Here is a 22670-nt window from a genome sequence, read left to right on the forward strand (position 1 = left end):
ACAAGAACCACCTTTGATGTTTCCCTGAAAAGTTAGGAAAGAATATGTATCACTGGTTTTTGCTCTGCATAATCCTAATGTACTGCATTCTGATTTAATTACTTTCACATTATGGGTAGGAAATTGCTGATATACCAATTTTACCTAACCAGGAAACTGAATAATCTTCAACAAAGAACCCAAGTAAAAGCTGATTTTAAAAGCAAAAAGAAATATAGATTATTTTAAACTAGCTATAGGAATTCAACCAAGGAAGATTTTAGTAGAAATATATTAGATTAATCTATGCCACAGGAGAAATAATTCCATGTAAATGTCCACCAGCTATAAGAAAATGAGGGTAGAGAAGAGTTCTAAGTAATTCAAAAGACTTAAGCTATTTAAGTAATGCTAACTCTTAAAACACAAAACATTATATAAGAGGAACTCCATTGACTTTGTCATTCCTGTCTTTTTCAGTTGTTTAGGTTTTTTATTTTTATTTTAGATTGCCTATTACTGTATTTTTAATGGTAAAACCCAGTTATTCATTTCTTTTAACTTCTGACTTCTTTAGTTGTTTATCAAATATTCTAATTAAGAGGTTTTGTATGTGTTTTTTTTTTTTTTTTTTTTTTTTTTTTTTTTTTTGAGACAGAGTCTCACTTTGTTGCCCAGGCTAGAGTGAGTGCCGTGGCATCAGCCTAGTTCACAGCAACCTCAAACTTCTGGGCTCATGCAGTCCTGCTGCCTCAGCCTCCCGAGTAGCTGGGACTACAGGCATGCGCCACCATGCCCAGCTAATTTTTTCTATATGTATTAGTTGGCCAATTAATTTCTATTTATAATAGAGACGGGGTCTTGCTCTTGCTCAGGCTGGTTTCGACCTCGAGCAATCCGCCTGCCTCGGCCTCCCAGAGTGCTAGGATTACAGGCATGAGCCACCGCGCCCGGCCATGAGGTTTTGTATGTTTTTAAGATGAATAGAAAAGAATTAGAAAACACTTCTATGTAATCAAGCTAAGCCTAGTTCGTATCTGTGGAATCTATGGAAAGAAAATTGGTTAGTGTTGTGCTGAAAGTAAGTTATAAACAGTTATGATAGTTAAGTACAAGAGCTTCTTGATGATCTTCATACTAGTGCAGGTTTTCCTGGAGTTGAAAGTGATCACACTGTTTTATAGCTAATCCAATCCTTTTGGCCTGGTGACAGTTGTGGTCAGCTTGCTGCTCAGTTTGCTTGATGATTATACCAAAATGATGGACTGGACACCTAGGAGGAAGGATATATAAATACAACCAGAAAAATTTCATGGAATATATGAGCTAGATTTAGTGGAAAATGTGTCCCATTCTTTAATATTCAGATTGTAATGAGTTATGGAAATAATTAAAACATTATTGAACACTTCCTACCCTCCATCTGCACACATATACATCCATATCCATTCTACTGAACAAAAAGCTGTTCAGTTACTATAAGCTTTGCTTTTCTGGTTCTGGCTGATGGCCAGCTTGATAGCCAGTGCTTTCTTCCTCTGTAGCATGTGTGGCCTGCTTAAAGAAGAGATTTAAAAGTAGGCAAGAGCTAGACTGAGTATGTTATAGTTAACAAGTTTTTACTCTCTGCTAATACTAAACATCATATATGGCACTACTAAAGGAAATATATGCACCAATGCTACAAATAAGTTTTGCAAGTATATACCAGAGTACTCTAAGTTTGAGGAAGTGATTTCTTTCTTTTTTTACTGTTGGACATCTCTATTAATACAAAGTTATTTAGCAGATGGCTTATCTTGCCTTTTGATGTGGAATAGAAGTATTAAAGATGAAACTGTACTAAGCTGTTAAGTTAATTCTCTCCCATAAGGGATGCCTCTGATTTTATTCAGCTGGTGAGTCATCTAGCTGACTAACTTGAATATGGATAGCTGTGAATTCCTAATCGGTATATTTGTTTCTGTGTATCTATAATGAAACCCTGTCCCCCTCCTCAATTCCAGGTCAGTCTTCCTGATAACCTGAACAGATTTCTTTTTGTTTTCTATCCATTATGGGCACCTTTGTGCAAGTAAACCATTTTGTGGATTAATTCTCCTGACTAATGAAATTAGTTATATAAATATAAAGCACTTATCACAGTGTCATCCACTTTGTTGTCATCCACTAAATGACAGCTATCATATTATTGTGTGCCAGTAATGAACATATGCATTCACTATGGATACACAGCATTGCTTTCTTTTTTTTCTTACCTGTTTGCTATTATCAACAGTTTTAGAACATGTCTGATATTAGGCCATTCCTTATTGGAAGAATTTATGGTTGATTTTTTGATTTTTTTCATCGCTTATTATTTTATTTGGAAACTTCTTTATACCTACCTAAATTTTGTCCGTCCTTTACAACCCATTGAAATAAGCTTTTCTCTAACTACTTAAGCATTATTGTTGTGTTTGGTCTTTATTTGAGGAAAGTTACAGGAGATGCAGCTTTTATTATGCTCTTAATTTCAAAGAGCAGAAGGAGGAAGACAGAAAGGTGCTCATTACTGTTTAAGCAATTCTTCCATTTTCTCTTTTCTCCCTTACTTCTCCTTTTTCTAATTCCCTGGCCTTTTCCCTGTTCCCCTCCCCACTTTCTAAAAAGCAGAGCAAGAAAGAAAGAAGGTTGAAATTGATTAGTTTCATTTCATAATCCAGATACCTATGAAGTATAAGTAGACCAAGTTTTAAATATCTCTCAAATTAAGGATTAGAAAACAATTGTTTCCTCTTTTTAGGCAAGTTTCTGCTCGCTGGTCTGATGATTTGAGGATCTGATAATAGTAGTTAACCTTTCTCTTCTTTTATACTTTAGGTTCCAGTATATTCATGAATAAATAAACTCACTGGAATGGGCCTTCAAATTATTTTATAGTTTGTAACATAGAATACATTAACAACAACCTCAAAAGTTGACTTTCATTCTAAGAGTAAGATAAATGTCTCTCAACAGAGAATAAGAATCATAGCAAGAGTTTTCATCACTTACAAATTGATACCTAGAATTTCTCTTAGAAATGTATTGGCAAAGTGCACTTTACAAAACAATTTTATTTTAACATGGCCTAAGAATTTGGCAGATATGTATATGTGCCCACAGAGTAAATTTAATACAGAAATAGAGATTATGACACTCAGCTGCTCTTTTGTAAGGTCGGGTCCTTATGTTTTGGACTTGCAGAGAGTGAACAGAGGAGTCAGGCATTCATGTGGCATATAACTTTATTCTTTCTGTTTCGTTTGTGTTTTGCATTTTGTTAAAATTCAATGAAGATTGTATGAGAGAACAATATCCTTGGATAGAGAGATCAGAAAACTGAAGAGTAAATCAGAGAATTCTTAAGTACCAAAAGAAAGAAATGGAGAAGAGGTACCATTATCAGTTAATAATGCAGCTGGACTAATTTTGGTTTCCTCTCAAATGTTACCTCCTGAAAGAGCCCTTCCATGACCATCTTTTCTAAAGTAGGACCTAGCACTTTCCCACCAAGTTTGTTGTCTTATAGCACTTGTAACACTGTAATTACCTTGTTTGTTCATTTGGTATAGTCTGTCCACTGCGAGAGATATCATGAGGTCAGGATCTTTGACTGTGTCATTTACTGCTATCTCCTGAGAGGTTAGAGAAGTATGTGGCATATGATAGAACCTTAATAACTATTTGTTGAATGAATGAATCAATGAATGATAGATGAGCTCTTCTACTTCAGATTTATGATTTGATAAGTAGAAATAGGATTAAAGAAAATAATTAGGTTTTTACTTCTAAAAATCTTTCATTGGTAAATATAAAATCACCGATTTTAGTTTTATTAATTATAAAAACTAATCCTTTGCATTTCTGAATAAAGGTTTAATTTCAGCCCCTGATAGATGACTTCTTATTTCCTTATGAATAGCTAGTAGAGAATATGAAAGGACCTGAAATCTTGTTTTCCTTGTAAATCTTTCAAGCGTGTTGGTATTTGAGAGATTTGACTCTGTAGTTCTTACATAAAGTAAATTTAAAAGTTGAATGACAAATCTTGAGTGAGCCATGGCAAAGTTGTTTTTTTTTTTAAAAGAAAAGTTGTGTAGTAACAGCAATGACTTATCTTTCTGACCATATTCTCTTTCCTGAACTCTATACTACTTGTTCCTGATTTCTAAACCTGTATATCCAATCCAGGAACCATCAAGATGTCCCGAAATACCTTGTAAGATTTAGAACTCTTGAAACATGGAAAACATCCAGCAAAGGGTCATGCCAGCCTGAGGCTTATACATACCCCTCTGAGGCTGTGTGGGGTTAAATATTGGTTTGGTTATTTTGAGAGAGATAAATATTGATAATTTAAAGTTGACATATTTCTCTCTCAGGTAAAAGTCCAAGCTGGTTAGATGGTTTCGGGGGTAGGTTGGCTATGCTTTGAACATGTTCAAGCTCCTTCTATGTTGGGATTCTACATTCCCTAGGGTATTAACATTGTCAGTGTGCTTGTTGATTAAGACTATTACACCTGCCTTCTATCCTGCAAGCAGGGAGAAAGAGAGTGGAAGACATGCAGCTGTTTTTTAAGGGCAGAACCTAAGACGTTTCACTACTTTAACATACCATTTAGAAGAAGTTTCACCACTTTAACATACCATGTCTAGAACTTAGTCACATGGTCACACTTAGTTGTAAGGAAGGCTAGAAAATGTAGTCTCTAGCAGGATGGCCATTGTTCCTAGTTAAAATTGGTAGAGGAAAGTGGTAGTGTGCCTTATATATATTATATATATTATTAAAAATAGATATTGGGGCAGTGATAGTTTTCTTGGCAACCTTATCATCATCACATATAGGGAAAGACTATTTCCTAAAGTAAGAGGGAAGGCAGTGCTTTTCATGGAATATGGGCTGGGGGGGGAGGCATGACACAAAATTGACATTACACCATATGCCTAAACATCAACATATCTGAAACTTAGCATCTTCTAAAACAGTATGTTCTATTTGTCCTAATTCAGTTAATGACACTTCTGTTCAGCCAGCTATCCAAACTTAATGTGGGAATAATTATCCACTCCTCTTATTTCATCAGTCTCTTCCTCTTTGTATTTCCTAGCTGTGACTCCAATCCCATCCTTCCTCCTTCTCTCCACCATTACTTCTTTGGATTGATCCCCCTTCAACTCATTACTAGGGTATTTTGACCCCACCAGACACACCTCCAGTCTCAGTGAACTCTTCCAGCATAGCCAGAGTGATATTATCAAAAGACCAGTCTGATCATTTTACTCCCTTGCTTAAAACAAACCAAAACAAAAACCTTTAGTCGTTTCCCAGCATCTGTATAATAAACCTAGCAGATTGTAAGATACTCCATTGTAGGATTCTATGATCTGATGAGCTTCTCTGTTGTTTCCTAGTATCCCAGCATTCCATCCTATTAAAATTTCTCCAGTCTCCTTGATGTCATGGTGTTTCATCCTTCCTCTGCCTTTGCCCTTTCCTATGATTTCTACTTGGAAAAATACTGCTTTTTCATCAAGATCCAGTAGTTTAAAGAAATCTTATTCTAAGAAGTCCCCTCTGACCCTCTATTTCTTCCACCTGAGTTTACCATGCTCTACTTTTGCCACCTCTGAAACTTGCTCATTGCAATGTATGCTAACTGTACAATCTCCGTGATTAGATTGTGAATCCCCTTGGGAACTAGTGTCTGACACAAGATCAGTTTTTAATAAGCATTTACTGAATGAATAAATGAATTCATTGAAAATTCTTGTCTTTCATGCATTAGTTCTCTATTATTTACTACCATCCCTATTGTAAAAGTGTAAAGTGCAAGAAAGTAAAATTCTCTAAGTTTGCTTCTTTAGATAATAAGAGTAAGAGGCATCTCTATTCTAGTTTGGGCACATTTTTATAATTTCAAACAAAATTTGAGTTGGTTTTATTTTGCATGCAGCATATTTTTCTCAGTTTCTCTGTGTTATACTCTTGATTCTAAAGAGTTCTGAGATCCTTTCAATATCAAATGAGTTTATATTTATTCTTTAAATTTGCTTTGAATTAATGACATTCTCAGTGGTATATTTTTTAGATGATCTTGGGCATTTTTAAGTGAAGGCTTAGATTCACTGAGTGGAGGAAATTCTAAGTTCCAGGTAGTGAGTGCATAGGGAGAGTGGGTAAATAATTCCAGCCTATTGGCAAGTGCTTTATTAAGTGAAGGTTGTATTACATCAACCACAGCATATTATAAGAAAGCAGCTATTTTCTAATAAATTTACTTACTAAAAATAGAAACTAATTGTTTATTTTAAAAACAGTACATGTTGATCATAGAAAATTCAGAAAATATATATAAACATAAAGAAAAAATAGGTCTATAATCCCACAAATCCGAGAACGATGACTTTGTATGTGGTTTTTTTGAGGTGACACACTACATATGCCTATTTGTTTATTACAAAATGATATTCAGCTGCATGTTGTTTTGAGCAATTTTTTCCCCTGTCGTTTGAATAGACTTTGAAAACATCATGTTTAATTTCTTCATAGTATTCTCTGAATGATTTATATAACTGGTCTCCTGTGTTGGACTTTTACATGGCTTCCTTTTTACTATAATAAATAGTCCTTAACTTTAGTACTCCTTAAATATTCCATACTATAATTTTTCTTTATATTTCAATTGTGTTAATGGTAGTTTCTTTTAAAAAAATTTAGTAAAATCTATTGCTACTCTTTATAGTTTTACCTTTGGTGTAATGATTAGGCAGCATGCAGAGAGTATCTAACTATTTCCTTATGTTTTATTTCTTTTATGGTTTTTAAACATTAAGAATTTTATTCTATCTAAAGTTTATTATGGTGCACTGTATGAGATTTGAGTCTACTTTATAGCAGTTTTTTGGATCCTGCAGTTTGTGTCAAGAAGTCCATCAGGAATTGAGGATCATACCACAGATCTATGTATGATAACTAGTGCCAAGTTCCATATAATAGGTTCTGCAGTAGCCAAAAATTATTAATAATTGAATTGACCAAATTTAGCAAACCAACCAATACATGAATCTGATTCATTTACCAACTTACTTATTGACATGCTTCTAGCTTTATAAATTTTTCCCAGTGTAACTTTACTCAGGAATGTTCTGTTTGGAAAGATTGTTTGTTTCATAGACTATAGGTTTGTTATGAAAATGTACTTAGTACATTGTTGACTTATAAATGTTAAAAAAATAAACCTAAAGTTTTACTAATTTTACAAATATATTTATTTTGGTCTTTCTAGAATCTGTGTTTGTGGATATCCTCGACAACATGTAAGAAAATACAAAGGTATAAGTAGCAGGATACCAGTTTCTTCAGGATTCATGGTACAAATGTTAACAGGAATTTATTTTGCCTTGTAAGTTTATCTCATATACAAAGTAAAAACTTTGATCTCTTTGGAAGATTATAGTCTATTAATCTATTGTCATTATATTATAATCTTGACAGATAAAAAATCAGCATAGGTTTTGTGAAAGAATATGAATCAAGATCTTGATAATAGTTTTATTATTTAAAACAAGTTCTGAAGAATTTATAACTAAAACACTTCATCATCTTTTTTTAATTCAAGGACAGAATGAAAATTAGTAACACTTAAATTATACTCATAGTCCCTTTATTACTTTTTTTGGCTATAATTTCGAAATAGATTTTTTTCTCCATTAAATATCTTTCTCCATTTCTGGAAACTTTAGCTCTTAAAAAACATTTTAGAGCCTCTTTGATTAGAAATAGTTCATTATTAACTTATTATTAATTTCTCATATTAGTGCTTAGTCTTACCTAGTGACTTAGGTAATAGTATTTTTTCTTTGGACCATATCTTTTACTTTGTAATTTTCTTATTACACATGTCATACTGTACTTTGCATTATATTTACTTTATACTTTAAATTTTGCTGGTAGATGATAAGCTTCTTGCCTGAAGGCAGAAATTATAGTCTGTGGGTCAAGTCTGACCTGCTGTCTGTTTTTATAAAGTTTTATTGAAACATAGTCACACTCATTTGTTTATGTATTGTCTATGGCCACTTTTGTGCTGCAGTGGCAGAGTTGAATAGTTGTGGTAGACACTCTAAGGCCCACAAGCCCAAAATACCTGTCTTACCCTTTAAGAAAAATTTTCTGACCCCTGTGTTAGCCATTAATGTTGTCCCACAGTTCTTGGATGCTCTGATCTGTTCTATTTTACCTTTTTTTTTCTTTGTGTTTCAGTTTGAGTAATTTCTCCCATCTAAATACTAACCAGGCCCAACACTACTTAGCTTCTGAGATTAGAGGAAATATGGCGTGTTCAGGCCATAGACAATTTAAGTAATTTCTGTTGATCTATTCTGTCTTCATGTTTACTGATTTTTTTTTCCTTGACTAGGTTGAGTCTACTAATGAGGCACTGAAGGCATTCTTTACCTCTATTACCATGTTTTATTTCTGGCCTTTTCATTTGACTCTCTTGTAGTTCCCATCTCCCTGCTGAAATCTCTATCTGTTCATGCCTGTTGTCCATCTTTTCCACTAGCCTATGGCATATTAATCAGAGTTATTTTAATTTCTCTGATAACTTCAACATCTGGATCATCTCTGAATTTAGTTCTATTGATTCCTCTATCTCTTGATTGATTTTTTTTTTTTCTTTTTGTGTGCTTTGCAGTTTTTGACTGTTTATGATTTTTTTCAGGGGTAGAAGAGTAGAGACTGAGGGGTAGAACAGTAGAGACTTATTTATGACAGGAAATAGGCAGGCCTCTTTTTTTTAGGCTACTAGTGGAGCTATATCATAGGCAGAAGTGAGCTGGGGTTGGGTTTTGTTATTTCTATGGTTAACTTCAGGGCATCACCTACTTCAAATTGTTCTAGTGCTACTTGGTACATAGGGTGGGAGCTGGATTGTTGAAGGGTTTTTCTTAATATTCCTGCTTTATCCTCAACTTTCAGCCTTCTCTGTATGCCTGCACTTCAGAGAGGGTCTCTCTCCATGTTCTTGGCCCTCCACTAGCAGTAGAGTGTTGTTGCTTGTTTCTAGGTGTATACTAGCCTGGTGGCAGAGGTAGGAGGATGGAGGGAAGTAATGTTCTCTGTTATCCTATTCTGGCCTCAGTTCTAGGCAGACCCCATGTTCCTTCATCTCAGGGATGGAAGTTTCTCAGTAGTCCTGCCCCTCCTCCAGTGGTAAGAGACCTCTAGTGATCTCAGCATAGAATGAGGGCTTTTTTTTTTTTTTCTTTTTCTTTTTCTTTTTCTTTTTCTTTTTTTCACCCTCAGAGCCAAATTGATCTTCACTTGAGTCCTGGAGGTGAAAGGGTTTGCTGCTCTTGCCCCAAAGGCTTTAAAACTATTGTTCTATGTAAGAAAATGGTCTGGCTAGGTCTTTGTGCTTTCTCCATGTGAATGGGCACTCTTCTCCTTCAGGCCTGTACTGTCAACAGCAGCTTTCTGCAGTGCTCTGCCTTGTTTCCAGTTTTTCTTGTGAATATGGAGAAGACCCTGTGAGTGGGTATGAGCTCCCTATATATGTGCTCCCAGAGATTCTGTAGTCTCATGCTAGCCCATAGCTAGCTTTTAGCAATTTGATTTTTATGAATTTATTAAAAAGTTTAGCTGAATTCTTCTTACTCACTCGTATTGTGGTCCATCTCTCCTTAGAGGCACCTGTCCACTCTTAAGAGTTCAGGCTACTTGGATACCCTGTAACCTTAGCTCTTTGATGCATTCATGGGAAGTTATGATTTTGAAGATTACCTGGCTTTGTCTTATTTTTAGGGAGCAATGCTCTTTCCAGTTTTTTAGGCCTCACACTCTTGATGTAATTCATGCCTCCTTATTTTGTTAGCAGATGACCAAGCCATTGTCTCTCTATTAATTTAGCTGATTTTTAGGAAGGGCTTAGCATATCTGAAAATTTTCATACACACACACACATTTTTCCACTCGTATTTCTTTGCTAGTTGCAACATACATAATGTACACTTCTAAATGACTATCAAAATGTAAAGAAATAACTACTCAGGATATTGCAAGCTACAATAGTTGTAGATTCTCATTAAAAACTGTGGAAGTTATAGAGTAATTTGACCATAAAGTGTTCTGAACATTATTTTGAAGTATATAATTTATTATTCTCTGACTTGCTTTGAAAGGGTAAAATGCTTTGAAAATTGCCTTAGCTTTTTTGATTTCTGTTCTATAAATATCATGTTCTTTAGAGAAGAAATGTATATCTATAAAATTTTCTTTGCTATTAATAGGTTTTTAGATACAGTTGAAAGGAATTAAAAGATTTAACAGTACATTTTTAAGAGGAGTAGAATGTTAAGCACTGTGCTAATATGATCTGTTATTTTCCTCAGTAAAGATAAATAGTTTCTCATCACATTTTGTTCAATTCTAATTTTATAGTTATAATGGAGAATGGGATCTAGCTCAAAAAGCATTGGATGATGTTATATACAGAGCCCAGCTAGAATTATATCCAGAGCCATTGCTGGTAAGTACCTTATTTATATAATTTATGATTTCTCAACCTAGAACTATAAATTGAGAAGTAGCCATTCATGGTTCATTAATATGTCATTAATACTCAGTAATTCATGCTCTTGTTATACTTGGAAAATTTTATAATTTAAAAAGGTGTATATAAAAATTTGAAAATTTTGTTAGAATAACTTTGTAGATTTCTGATAGTCTTTTTAACTTATAAGAATATCCTCCTTAAAATACTTTAGCTGTACTTATTAGTTAGCATTTAGAAATATAATGTAATATTTTGAAAATTTTAACTCTGTTACTTACGTATTTGTTTAACCATGAGTTTTGTTCTGAGCTCCTTCTTCTTATTCTAAAGGATTTATGTATCATCTTATGAAATACCTTGGAAAAACCATTCTTTATATAAACCTATAGCATTTAACATCATGTTTTATCTAAGGGTAAAATAATAACATCTTTTAATGTCAATCTTAAACTAGATTTTTCCTTCTTAGGTTGCTAATGCAATAAAGGCTTCATTGCCTCATGGTGCCATGAAATCTAGTAAGGAAGGTACGAGGTGTATTCAAGTTGAAATCACACCAACTTCCTCTAGAATATCAAGAAATGCAGTAACCAGCATGTCAATAAGAGGTCATAGGTGGAAAAGACATGGTAAGGAATACACCATTTTTCACGTTAGAACATTATTGATTCTTCACGTTTTTCTCTGTACTTTTGGTGCTGTAACTTCAAACTTTAGTAAATAGTTACCATAGTAGTCTGAAAGAAAGAGCTGTAATGTCACCCTTAATTCCAAACTCATTATCCAGGAGCAATAGGCAATAAGAAAAATGGAGCCCCTTATGTTATACTTATGAATGAAAATTTATTTAAGAATTGTATTGGCTTTTAAATTTTATTCAATAGAGTGGGAGAGTAAGGAAAATGCATTTTAAAATTATTCATACATTTTGAGTTTCTATTCATATTTGCAAATATTCCTTAATTAATGTTTCTGATTAACTCTCTAGCAAGTAAACTTGCATATTGAAGCAGAACAAATAATAGGGACTTTAAACATTTTGCCTGGATTTCCTAGTAAAGAATGCCATAGTATCAATCAAAGACTAGGCATTTCTATTTTCCTGAGATTATTTTTCTTTCAAGATTTTCTTGTATGTTAATATTTCTTCTTGTCTGCTTAATTTTATTATTTTAAAATTTTACTGGAAATTAATTCATTCACCATGGCTTTGCCAATGCTTTCCCATTTTTCTTCCTTCTCTTTTAATTTATTATTCTTTATTTAATTTCTTACACATTTTATAATTTCCCTCATATTTAGAAGTTATTGCAATAGCAAGAATCAGTGTAAGAAAGTCCTAAGTGCACATATAGGAATAACATTCACTGGGTGTTGGGCAGATGGGAGGGGGAGGAGGGGATGGGTATATACATACATAAGGAGTGCGATGTGCACCATCTGGGGGATGGACACGCTTGAAGCTCTGACTTGGTGGGGGCAAGGGCAATATACGTAACCTAAACATTTGTACCCCCGTAATATGCTGAAACAAAAAACCAAAAGAATCAGTGTAAGAAAGGGATTACTGTCGCCTTCCTTAGAAGGTAACCACTGGATGGGAAGTATTAATAATAAGCCACTAATTTACCCCAAGCAAATATGTATATTAGGGATAAAACAAAATCCCTTCTCTGTTTTCTTCTTCCTATGAACTCAGATGAAAATGGTAGTTCCTTTTGGTATATTTAGTTCCAGTTTTCTCATGATGTCTACAGAGAAAATAGGAAAGGAGAAGAATGAGGTTATTTATGGTAAAAGAGAAAGTTAATGATGAGAGCAGTTGCCATTCTTTTCACTCAAGGGAATCTAGGAGATTGTATGTCAAAAAAGAATGACAATAAAATTATGGAGTTTACCCAGTGATCATTTTTGATATATTTTTTTAAAGTTAGTGTGATAATTCTTGGAAGACCTGTAGGAAGGCATAAAAGAGGTGGTGATGTTTGTCAATAGCAAGGCAAATTATGCTACTATTTAAAACATACAAAGTCTAAACATACTTCAGTTTCTTCCATGAAAATTATGCTACTAAATAGGGCTAGGTTATAGGTGGAAAGTCATTTAACTAGATATGTGGATATTGTAAGATCAGAATCAAAATCAGTTTTTCTGTTTTGGCATTAGTGTGTGAAAACGGGCACAGAGGCAATGAAACAGATCATATTGGTCACTATGGTCATAATTGCTCCCAACGACAGCTACAGGAAATGCAAGAATGAATTTTCATTTCTTTTCCACTTTCCCTTCTTCCTGTTTATTAATAGGTAGATACATTGGGCAGTAGGGGCAAAAATGTAGGTACTGCAGTTAAAAATGTAAAATGTGATGCTCCCTTGTATTTGTGCATGTGGGTGTGTGAGAGGGTATGTGTGTGTGTCCAGGCATGCATTTAACAGAAGGAGATATGTACCCTGCAACAAAATGGAAACCATGTTTTCCAGAAATATTTTATAGGAAAAATTTACCAAAACAAGAGAAAAGGCTGCTTGAATATATTGTATGTATTAGATTCTTACATATCTTCCAGGTTCTAACTTGGCTGCCATTTGAGGAGTTGGCACTGTGTCTTAGGGCTGCGGCCTCATTAAAGTAACCTTCTTATCACCTATCCCCTTTCACAACTCTAACACTTGGGCAAATCCTGTTTATGAAAATAAATAAGTCACAGATGAGGATATAGAAGAGAATGAACTATGAAAAGCAAGTCACATGAATGGAGTAGATACAGAATGCAGTGTAGCCTTGTTCATCACTCTTCTGTAGTGTGGATTCCCTTTATCCAGTGGACTCTAAAACATTCCTACTCTAAAGTCCTCCTTATTTGCTCCTACAGGTAGGTTGCCTTCTCCTTTTTTAGGGCAGTCTTGGCTTTCCTTTCTAGAGTAGTACTTTTCATTAAGTTACTATGTTCTGCTGAATCAAACATGTTTCTATTTTCCATCCTCATGGTCCTGCTTCCTACTTGAACACATTATTTGTCCTAGGTTTTCTAGCTAGCATTGGCTTCTTGTGGGGAAAATAGATATTTTCGCTATAGTTCTTAAATACATAGACAGTTCTCAAGTTATAAATAGGTTTTTGAATTTAATCTTATTTGTATATAAATAATATTTATTGTATTCATGTATAAGCTATTAATATAACAAGATTTAATTTATTTATGCATTTCTTTAGAAACAATGTTAATGGGCCTGTAGATTCCAGGGTGACCCATAATAGCCTTTTTATCTCATGTTTCTGAAGCATAGTACTGTAGAATGAAAGTTCTGTTTATGGCTGTGTGAGTTTCTATATTTGATGGAACTCTAAATGTGTTTCCAATTCCACCCATATCTCCACCATTCCCTCACCACACCAACCTTCACAGGATTTCTTCCCAAAACCTTGACTGTGTCTGTCTTACCATAGAAACAAGGAATATGCATCCCTAAGCCAGTGGTGATGAGAGTTGGCAAAGGAGAAGGGACAAGAAACATGAATATTCTTTTTCTCTTTCTGTCTCTCTCTTTGCATCTTTCTTTGTTTTTCCAGTTCTGGGAAAGAAGAAAACAATTGGCCCTTTTTTTCTGTTGGGTCTATTCCCTTCTCCTTTTCTTTTTTCTTTTATTTGTTGTGTCTCCTTTTTCTATCTTATCTGAGTAGAAGAAGGAAAAGAGTGAGTAAAGTTCTTTCATGGAAGTAGCCAAGCAGAATTTTATTTATTTGCTTTTTTTCTTTCGATCTCCCTTTATCATTAAGGAATATATATAATTAAGCCACATGAATGTATTGGTGTGTTTGCATATCCGAGTCACCAAAAATGCTTACACAGTCAACAAATACACTAAATGGAAGCAATTAATGACATTTATTCTTTTCTATTATTAGTAACAGAAAAATCTTTTATCTTTACTGCCAAAACTCCTGTTCATGTTTTTTAAATTAACTTTAAACAATTTTCATTACTTACATTTTAAAATATTTTTTGAGCTATTCTAGAATTTAGAGCTTTAGAGAAAGCTTCATGGGTCTGCTATTTTTTACTTAATATTAAGGATTATCCACAGCTTATATTTTAATGGAAAGTGTCCTAATAGAAGGTAAAAAATTACTTTATCTTTAACATTTATACCCATCTAAGAACATGTATCCCTTGCCTTGGTCTTGCTGTTGAATAACAACTCAAATATCTAGAATTGTATTTTAATCAATTCTAGTATTTGCTTGGCCCTGTTGTGTTTCTTTTACAATTAATAAACTTTATTTTTTTATAGCAGTTTTAAGTTCACAGCAAAACTGAGTAGAAAACACAGAGAGTTCTCAAATATTCCCTGACCCCACACACATAGCCTCCCCCACTATCAATATCCTGCACTAGAATGGTACATTTGTAAAGCCCTACAATCTAAATTTTGACCAAATATTACATCCTCATAGCAACTAAATAGGACGATTTTTAAAGAAAGCTTCATTTTGACTGAGGTATTATTTTGGAGAGATCTATTTGAGGAGTAGTAGCATGTTTGCTGATTTCCCCACTTTTCACTTGATTATTTTATTTTATTTTATTTTATTTTATTTTATTTTATTTTATTTTATTTTATTTTATTTTATTTTATTTTATTTTATTTTATTTTTGTGACAGGGTCTCGCTCTGTTGCCCAGAGCTGGAGTGCAGCGGTGCAATCACAGCTCATTACAACTCCTGGCCTCAAGTGGTCCTCCTGCCTTAGCCTTCCAAGTAGTTAGGACTATAGGCACACACCAACATGCCCAGCCAATTTTTAAATTATTTGTAGAGACATGGTCTTACTATGTTGTCTAGGCTGGTCACTTGATTATTTTAATATTTTACTGATATGACTTAACTTCATGCATTTTTCAAATTTTTTAAGCTTTGCGCTTAAATCTTTGAGAAAATTTTAATGGATTTATAATTCCCTGTCAATACATATGTTTGGAAAATAAAATTACAATGTAGAATTACTGCTTTTGACTTTTTAGGATCATAATTTCAGAATTAATAGCTTTATGTATTGCTAATTCTTTTATACATACTGTGTTTCATTTAGTCTATAGATGGAGACTAGTTCAAGGCAAAGGTGTATTTTTGCAAAGCTAAATTTTCAAGCTACCAACAAATTGAGGGCTATCTAGGAATCATAATTTGAAAGTAAAACACAATTTGAGGAGGATAATAATAGAATAAACTTTAAAAAATATTAAATAAGGTTAGAGGCTGGGCGCAGTGGCTCACACCTGTAATCCTAGCACTCTGGGAGGCCGAGGTGGACAGATTGCTCAAGGTCAGGAGTTCGAAACCAGCCTAAGCAAGAGCGAGACCCCGCTCTACTAAAATTATAAAGAAATTAATTGGCCAACTAAAAATATATAGAAAAAATTATCTAGACATGGTGGCACATGTCTGTAGTCCCAGCTACTCGGGAGGCTGAGGCAGAAGGACTGGTTGAGCCCAGGAGTTTGAGGTTGCAGTGAGCTAGGCTGATGCCATGGCACTCTAGCCCAGGCAACAAAATGAGACAATGTCTCAAAAAAAAAAAAAATTAATTAAATAAGATTAGAGAAGAATAAATAAATTATGATCATGATAAGAATCAAAATGAAAATTCCAATAAGAAAAATAAGATAAAATTTAGTAAAAATAATCTATTATTTAAAATAATAAAAATACAATTTTACTTTAGAAAGTATTTCTTTATAATTATGCTTCAATTCTATAGTCATTCTTAAATGTTGCTTATAAATCTGTCTTCATCATCTACCATTTCAGCTGTAAGAGACCCTTTTTTTAAGTCCCTTAATAGTTCTTCAACATCCCAAGATTCTAGTACACAAGCAATACTTACCTATTGTCTTGTACTTTTCCACTCCCTCCCCTCTTCCAGAGCAAATCTAATTGCTATTTGTTATTTATTCTGCCCAACTATCACCACCATTATTGCTCATTTTTCTTCCACGTTTTACAAAATTATCAATACTTGGAACAATGTCAGCAATTTTCCTTCATTCATTTAAAATAGTTATTGGGCTGGGCTGGGTGTCTCACGCCTGTAATCCTAGCACTCTGGGAGGCTGAGGCGGGCGGATTGCTCAAGGTCAGGAGTTCGAAACCAGCCTGAGCAAGAGTGAGACCCCGTCTCTACTATAAATTGAAAGAAATTAATTGACCAACTAATATATATAGAAAAAATTAGCCGGGCGTGGTGTCACATGCCTGTAGTCCCAGCTACTCGGGAGGTTGAGGCAGTAGGATTGCTTGAGCCCAGGAGTTTGAGGTTGCTGTGAGCTAGGCTGACGCCACGGCACTCACTCTAGCCTGGGCAACAAAGCAAGACTCTGTCTCAAAAATAAAATAAAATAAAATAAAATAGTTATTGAAATACCACTCATTTCTTCTATAAAAGGCCTCTAAATTATGATTGCAAGTAAGTGCTTATAGTTTTTGCCAACTAGTTATTTAATAAAAAGGCTTATCCAGTGAAATTCCAATCCTTTATTGCTGCCCACCATTCTTTCCACTTGTGCATTTGTGAGATAGTGAGATAAGTAAGTGAAAAGCATTTGGTATACTTTAAAGCTGTACATAAAGGCTGATTTTTAATTAAGAATTATTTAATTTGTTTTATTAGCTACCAATAATTGTATTCTTAATAGGTTTTTATTAGCTAGTCTGCTATTCAAATGGTTCTGTGATTGATTAGTCCTTTCATAAAATTGTAAGTTTTTGAAACTTGAGATTTTCTCAATTTGAGTTAAACTTGTTTAGAGTGTAGTATTAAACATAAAAGTATACATATGTTGTATAATAGTAACAATCATTTTAATGATTTTTTTTTGTAATTTTCATAGTCCTGAAGTACAGTACTTTAATTTTGATTATCTTACATTTATATCACAATTACAATCAGGATTTTAAAAATGTTGTTTTAATACCTATTATCTCAATACCAATTTAACATGAAAGTAGAAACTCTAAAGAATTGGCTATTGTAATCATTTTTACATCTGCAACTAGAAATTCATAATGCTTATGTTTTTATTTTAAAAGTCTGTACTTATTAAGGAAATTTAGAAAATCAAAAAAATTATTTGTTTTATAAAAAGTCATAAATGTTTTAATATCATGTTAAGCTCCATTATTTTCAGATTCTAATATGCTATTTGAGGAACACATTTTTCTTCCTAAAATGCATGATAAAACATTGGATCAAAAATAAGCATTTTCTTCTGATCAAGTATTGCATGAATTTTAACTGGCATTTTTGATATGGAACTTTATATTCATGGAAGGCAAAATAAAATATTAGAAAATGTTAGGTAACTCAAGGAAAAAGGACATATTAACCAAGGAGCTAATATATGTTGGTACATTTGACACATGTGAACATTAAGAGAGGAAAGATTGTGTACAGAATCCTGGCTTGGCCAATTTTTGAAGAAAGCAAAAAATCTTATTCTATTTCCAGGTAAAATAAAGTAAAAAAAAAAAAAAAGAAATCTACAAAGAGAAGCAAGATATTTCAGAAATTTCAGAATTATTGGTCTTAGGCAAAAATACTTATTTGTAAATTATTGTGTTTCTTTTTTTACTAGGGAAGCCTTATATAATTCTTGCTGTAGTTAAGGAAGTTATTATTTATTATTAAGTGCTTTTCCTCTTTCTACCTTTTTAAGGGCATTTGCTGCACACCAGGGAAGAAATAGGCTTTTATAGATTTGTAATAGGTGTTGTTGACCTGTCTGTCTGGTCGTGAGGATCTTTAATAAGTATAAAGCATTCACCTGATCTAGCAGCATCCATATGTTGCAATTCTCTAAGGTTTTTTGTTTTTTTTTTAACTTGAGACTTAGTAAAGATGACAAAAGATGTTATTGACTTAGTAAAGATGACAAAAGATGTTATCCACTGCAATAAGAATTCTATCATTTCCTATATACGCAACAAAAGCTAAAGATTTAACTGCTCTTTACTTAAGGAAACTGGTCCTAACCAGTGTGTCTAAATAAATTGTTCTGTTCCAGACTGTGCTTTTCTGTGTGCCCAGGCTGCTCTTTTCTTACCTGGAAAGTCTACTTCCCACTTCAGGACTCAGATTTCAACATCTCAGTCTGTGTTTCTGTCTTTGCTCAAAGTGCAGCTCTTTAACTGTGCGTGGTCCTTATTCTGTGCTTCTGCAGCAGCTTCGTTCCCTCTAATCTGCCTTGTGAATTACTGGCTCAGATTGAGCATTGTCACTGTGCTATTCTTTCTAACTTGGCACATACTTTATGCTCAATATTTTGTTACACGGATGTGACTTCTAGTGATAAAAAATGCTAGTAAATTATGCAAATAGTTTATCTTTGTACCCATCAATGGCTACCCATTGCAATCAGAATGAAATCCAGACTCTGTACACATGTGACCCTGGTAATATGACCTGTTGCTTACAGCTTTGACTTTGCTTTAAGACCACTCTCCACCTGGTTCACTAGATTTCTTCCTTCTAACCCTTCAACATACTAAGCCATGTCTGCCTTAAGGGCTTTGTCTAGTTATTTGGAGTATTTGAGATGAAATTTGAATGATAAAAATGTTCCTTGAACTCTTTTCTTCCAAATTGTTGTGTAGCCAGCCCTTTTTCATCATTCAAATCTCAGCTCAAATATCCCTTCCTCAAAGAAGTCTTCCTGGACCATCCGTCTAACGTAGCCTTTATTCCCTACTCCCTTGCATACTTTCTTCCATTATTCTTTTCTTTTCCCTTCTCTTCTCTTCTCTTCTCTTCTCTTCTCTTCTCTTCTCTTCTCTTCTCTTCTCTTCTCTTCTCTTCTCTTCTCTTCTCTTCTCTTCTCTTCTCTTCTCTTCTCTTCTCTTCTCTTCTCTTCTCTTTTTTTTTTTTTTTTTTTTTTGAGGCAGAGTCTCACTTTGTTGCCCAGGCTAGAGTGAGTGCCGTGGCGTCAGCCTGGCTCACAGCAACCTCAATCTCCGGGGCTCAGCGATCCTACTGCCTCAGCCTCCCGAGTAGCAGGGACTACAGGCATGCACCACCATGCCCGGCTAATTTTTTGTATATATATTTTTAGTTGGTCAATTAATTTATTTCTATTTCTGGTAGAGACGGGGTCTCGCTCAGGCTGGTTTCGAACTCCTGACCTTGAGCAATCCGCCCACCTCGGCCTCCCAAAGTGCTAGGATTACAGGCATCTTGTTTTCTTCATTACATTTTCTGCTATTTAAGTTCTCTTGTTTACTTGGTTTATATATTATAGTGTAAGCTCTTTTTATATATTATCCTGAGGTCAGTCTTTGTCTATTCTGTTGGTTATTGTATCCCCAGCCCCTAAAACAATGTTTGACACATTATAGGTACTCAATAAATTATAGCTGAATGCATGAGTGAGTGAATGAATAATAAAGAAATTTATAACATAGGGTGAGCAATTTGTTCCTTCTTTTCTTGTTTTATTGAAGAACAGTCTAACAACATGATAGTAAACTGGGTAAAAGGGTATTCACTTATATTCCAGTACTTAAAATGTTTTCATTTTGGTTTTTCCATATATGTATATATTTTTCATAGTTATACCATATTTAAATTTGTTTAATATTTTACTTTTGTCTAGTTAATATTGTCAAACATTTTTCCCAAATTCTCCTAGTAAATCCAGTTATTTTAATGGCTACATAATACCACATTGATTTGATTTTCCATCACTTAACCATTTTCCTAACATGTTAAATTATTTCTCATTTTTTGCTATTATAAATAACACTGTAAGGAATAGCTTAATAAATATAGATAACATTTTCCTTCTATTGAACAGAATAAATTATAAACATAAAATAACTGTTTAAAGGTTATGAATTTTTTCAGGTATTTTATGGCGTTAAAAATATCTATATCTTAGCAGGCCATGGTGGTTAGCATCCATAATCCTAGCACTTTGGGAGGCTGAGGTGGGAGGACCAATAGAGGCCAGGAGTTCGAGACCAACCTGGGTATAGTGAGACCTGTCTCTACAAAAACTAAAAAATTAGCTGGGTGGGGTGGCATGCACCTGAAGTCCCAGTGACTGACTCAGGTGAGGCAGGAGGATCGCTTGAGCCCAGTACTTGAGGTTGAGCTATAGTGACACCACTGCACTATAGCATGAGTGACAGAGTGAGACCCTGTAGGTATCAAAAAAAACAAAAAAACAACTATGTCTTACAAATTGTAATAGAATGTGGATGGCTTTCTTTTGGGGTTTACTCTAAAATATTTTCCATAATTAATGTCAAAAATTATACCATGCAGATATTTAAAGTATAAATTATTTTTTAAACTTCAGCTTATTTTATTATTTTCACAAATAACTTTGTAAGTGCCCTGTGTCATACCCAGACTCCTTTATACTCATAAAAGTAGTTTGAGTCCTGAGATGTGTGAATCCTATGAATAAATACATTGTTTCTTTACTCAAAGTATCACCTTTAGTAAATAGAGCAGCCATAAAACAAATAAAGACAAAAGCCTGTATAGTTTCATGAGTGACATAAGATAATGGAATAGATATTTGAGATTCTAAGATTGCATTTAAGAGAAATCACAACTTTCCGTGGTCATTTGTAAGCAATTTGCTGTACTTTATTTTTCACAAAGCTGGAAGAAATTTTTTAGCAAGATATCATTGAGTGCCTTTAGGAAACAATTTGGAAATGTCTATTAAAAGTATTAACTTTCTTCATTTCTATGTAAGAAGAGAAGTTTACCTATTTATGCAGGTAGAAGTTATACAAATAAATTATCCCCTGAAAAGTTTATCTTTGGATCTTTTTCAAACTTTTTGAATTATTTGAAGTCAAATGTAAGTATTTTTTATAAGTGTGGATTAATTATTACTCCATTTTCATAAATTGTTCAATTCTAGAGAAAACAAAATTTATTTTCTTATGCTTTTATACTCTCTTAAAGCATTTCTATATACTTTTCCTAAAGAAAGAATTAAGTTCTACTCTTTAGCTGTATATGCCGTCCTCTGGATAACATAATAAAAAGAACTATAGAGTTGAAAAAAGATTTTTTTTATATTACTAAGAATTTTGCTAAGCCTACATTTAGAGATGGCTACTGCACTTTTCCAAAACAAAGAGCCTTTGCTTTCCTTTGCTATCTAAAAATTCGTCTTAGAATTGTTATTTTTTTCTTTTATTCAGTCAAGTAACACATTCCCAGCTTACCCTTCTCATGCCATATCTTCTGCATGTTTTTTTGCTTTTTTATATATTCTAATAGTAATTTCATCTCATAATAGGAGATTCATTCAATTTATCAATCAAAGATTTATTAGGTGTCTACTACATACAAGCTGCTTTTCCAGTTATTAGGGATATAGCAGTGACTAGACAAAAATAAAAATCTCTGCCCTCATGGAACTTACATCTAGTAAATAAGATAAATAAATAATTGTAGGTTAGAGAATAAGTGCTAAGAAGAAGAAACAAAATAGGGAAGAGAGCATATGAGGGAATGAAATGAAATATGAGGGATATTGAAACTTTTGATGGGCTGGCCAGGCAAGGCTTCACAGTAAAGGACATTTCTGAGAAAAGACCTGAAGGAGTAAGGAGATGAGCCATCCATCTGGAGAAGAGCATTCCAGGCCTAGAGAACAGCCAAGGGACCAGTTAGATAGTGTGGGTAGGGAGATTGGGTCATAGTTATGTAAGGGCAGCAGTCGGAGAGATAATAGAGAACAAGATCATGTAACAAATGTTTGTTTGGGTTACTTAATTACCTTTCGTTATTCTGTAATTTTCCTGTGAATTGTGTTTCTGTTCTTTCTAGCTCTGTACAGAATTGCATGCTTTTCTTTTTATGAATTCAATAAGCAGTTTTTAAAGTCTGCCCTTGTTACCATTTTTGAGTGATAACATGTATCAATTAGTCAAAGATTTGTGCTTGTGGGAAAATGCATAATCTTATTTTTCTACTTGCCATTTAATTTCATGATTTTTGAAAAAAAATTTAATATTATTACTTCTTAGGCTGCAGATCTTTACCACTATTCCAGTAGATGTGATTAGCAATTCAGTTTT

General features: G+C 33.7%; 1 protein-coding gene across 6 annotated transcripts in view; it reads left to right on the forward strand.

Annotated features, from left to right (window-relative positions):
- Positions 1–22670, forward strand: part of HYCC1 (hyccin PI4KA lipid kinase complex subunit 1) — a 100705-nt gene that overhangs the window by 43569 nt on the left and 34466 nt on the right. For all 6 annotated transcript variants that reach the window (XR_001156171.3, XM_012773301.3, XM_012773305.3 and 3 more), the window contains exons 8-10: positions 7295–7411; positions 10453–10540; positions 11037–11196. Coding sequence is in view for 5 of the 6 variants with exons in the window: in XM_012773301.3 (XP_012628755.1) it covers positions 7295–7411; positions 10453–10540; positions 11037–11196 (365 nt within the window). In the remaining variant the exon portion in view is untranslated. The remainder of the gene's footprint in view (positions 1–7294; positions 7412–10452; positions 10541–11036; positions 11197–22670) is intronic.

The sequence above is a fragment of the Microcebus murinus genome, chromosome 9 (assembly GCF_040939455.1).
Source record: "Microcebus murinus isolate Inina chromosome 9, M.murinus_Inina_mat1.0, whole genome shotgun sequence".
Classification (NCBI taxonomy): domain Eukaryota; kingdom Metazoa; phylum Chordata; class Mammalia; order Primates; family Cheirogaleidae; genus Microcebus; species Microcebus murinus.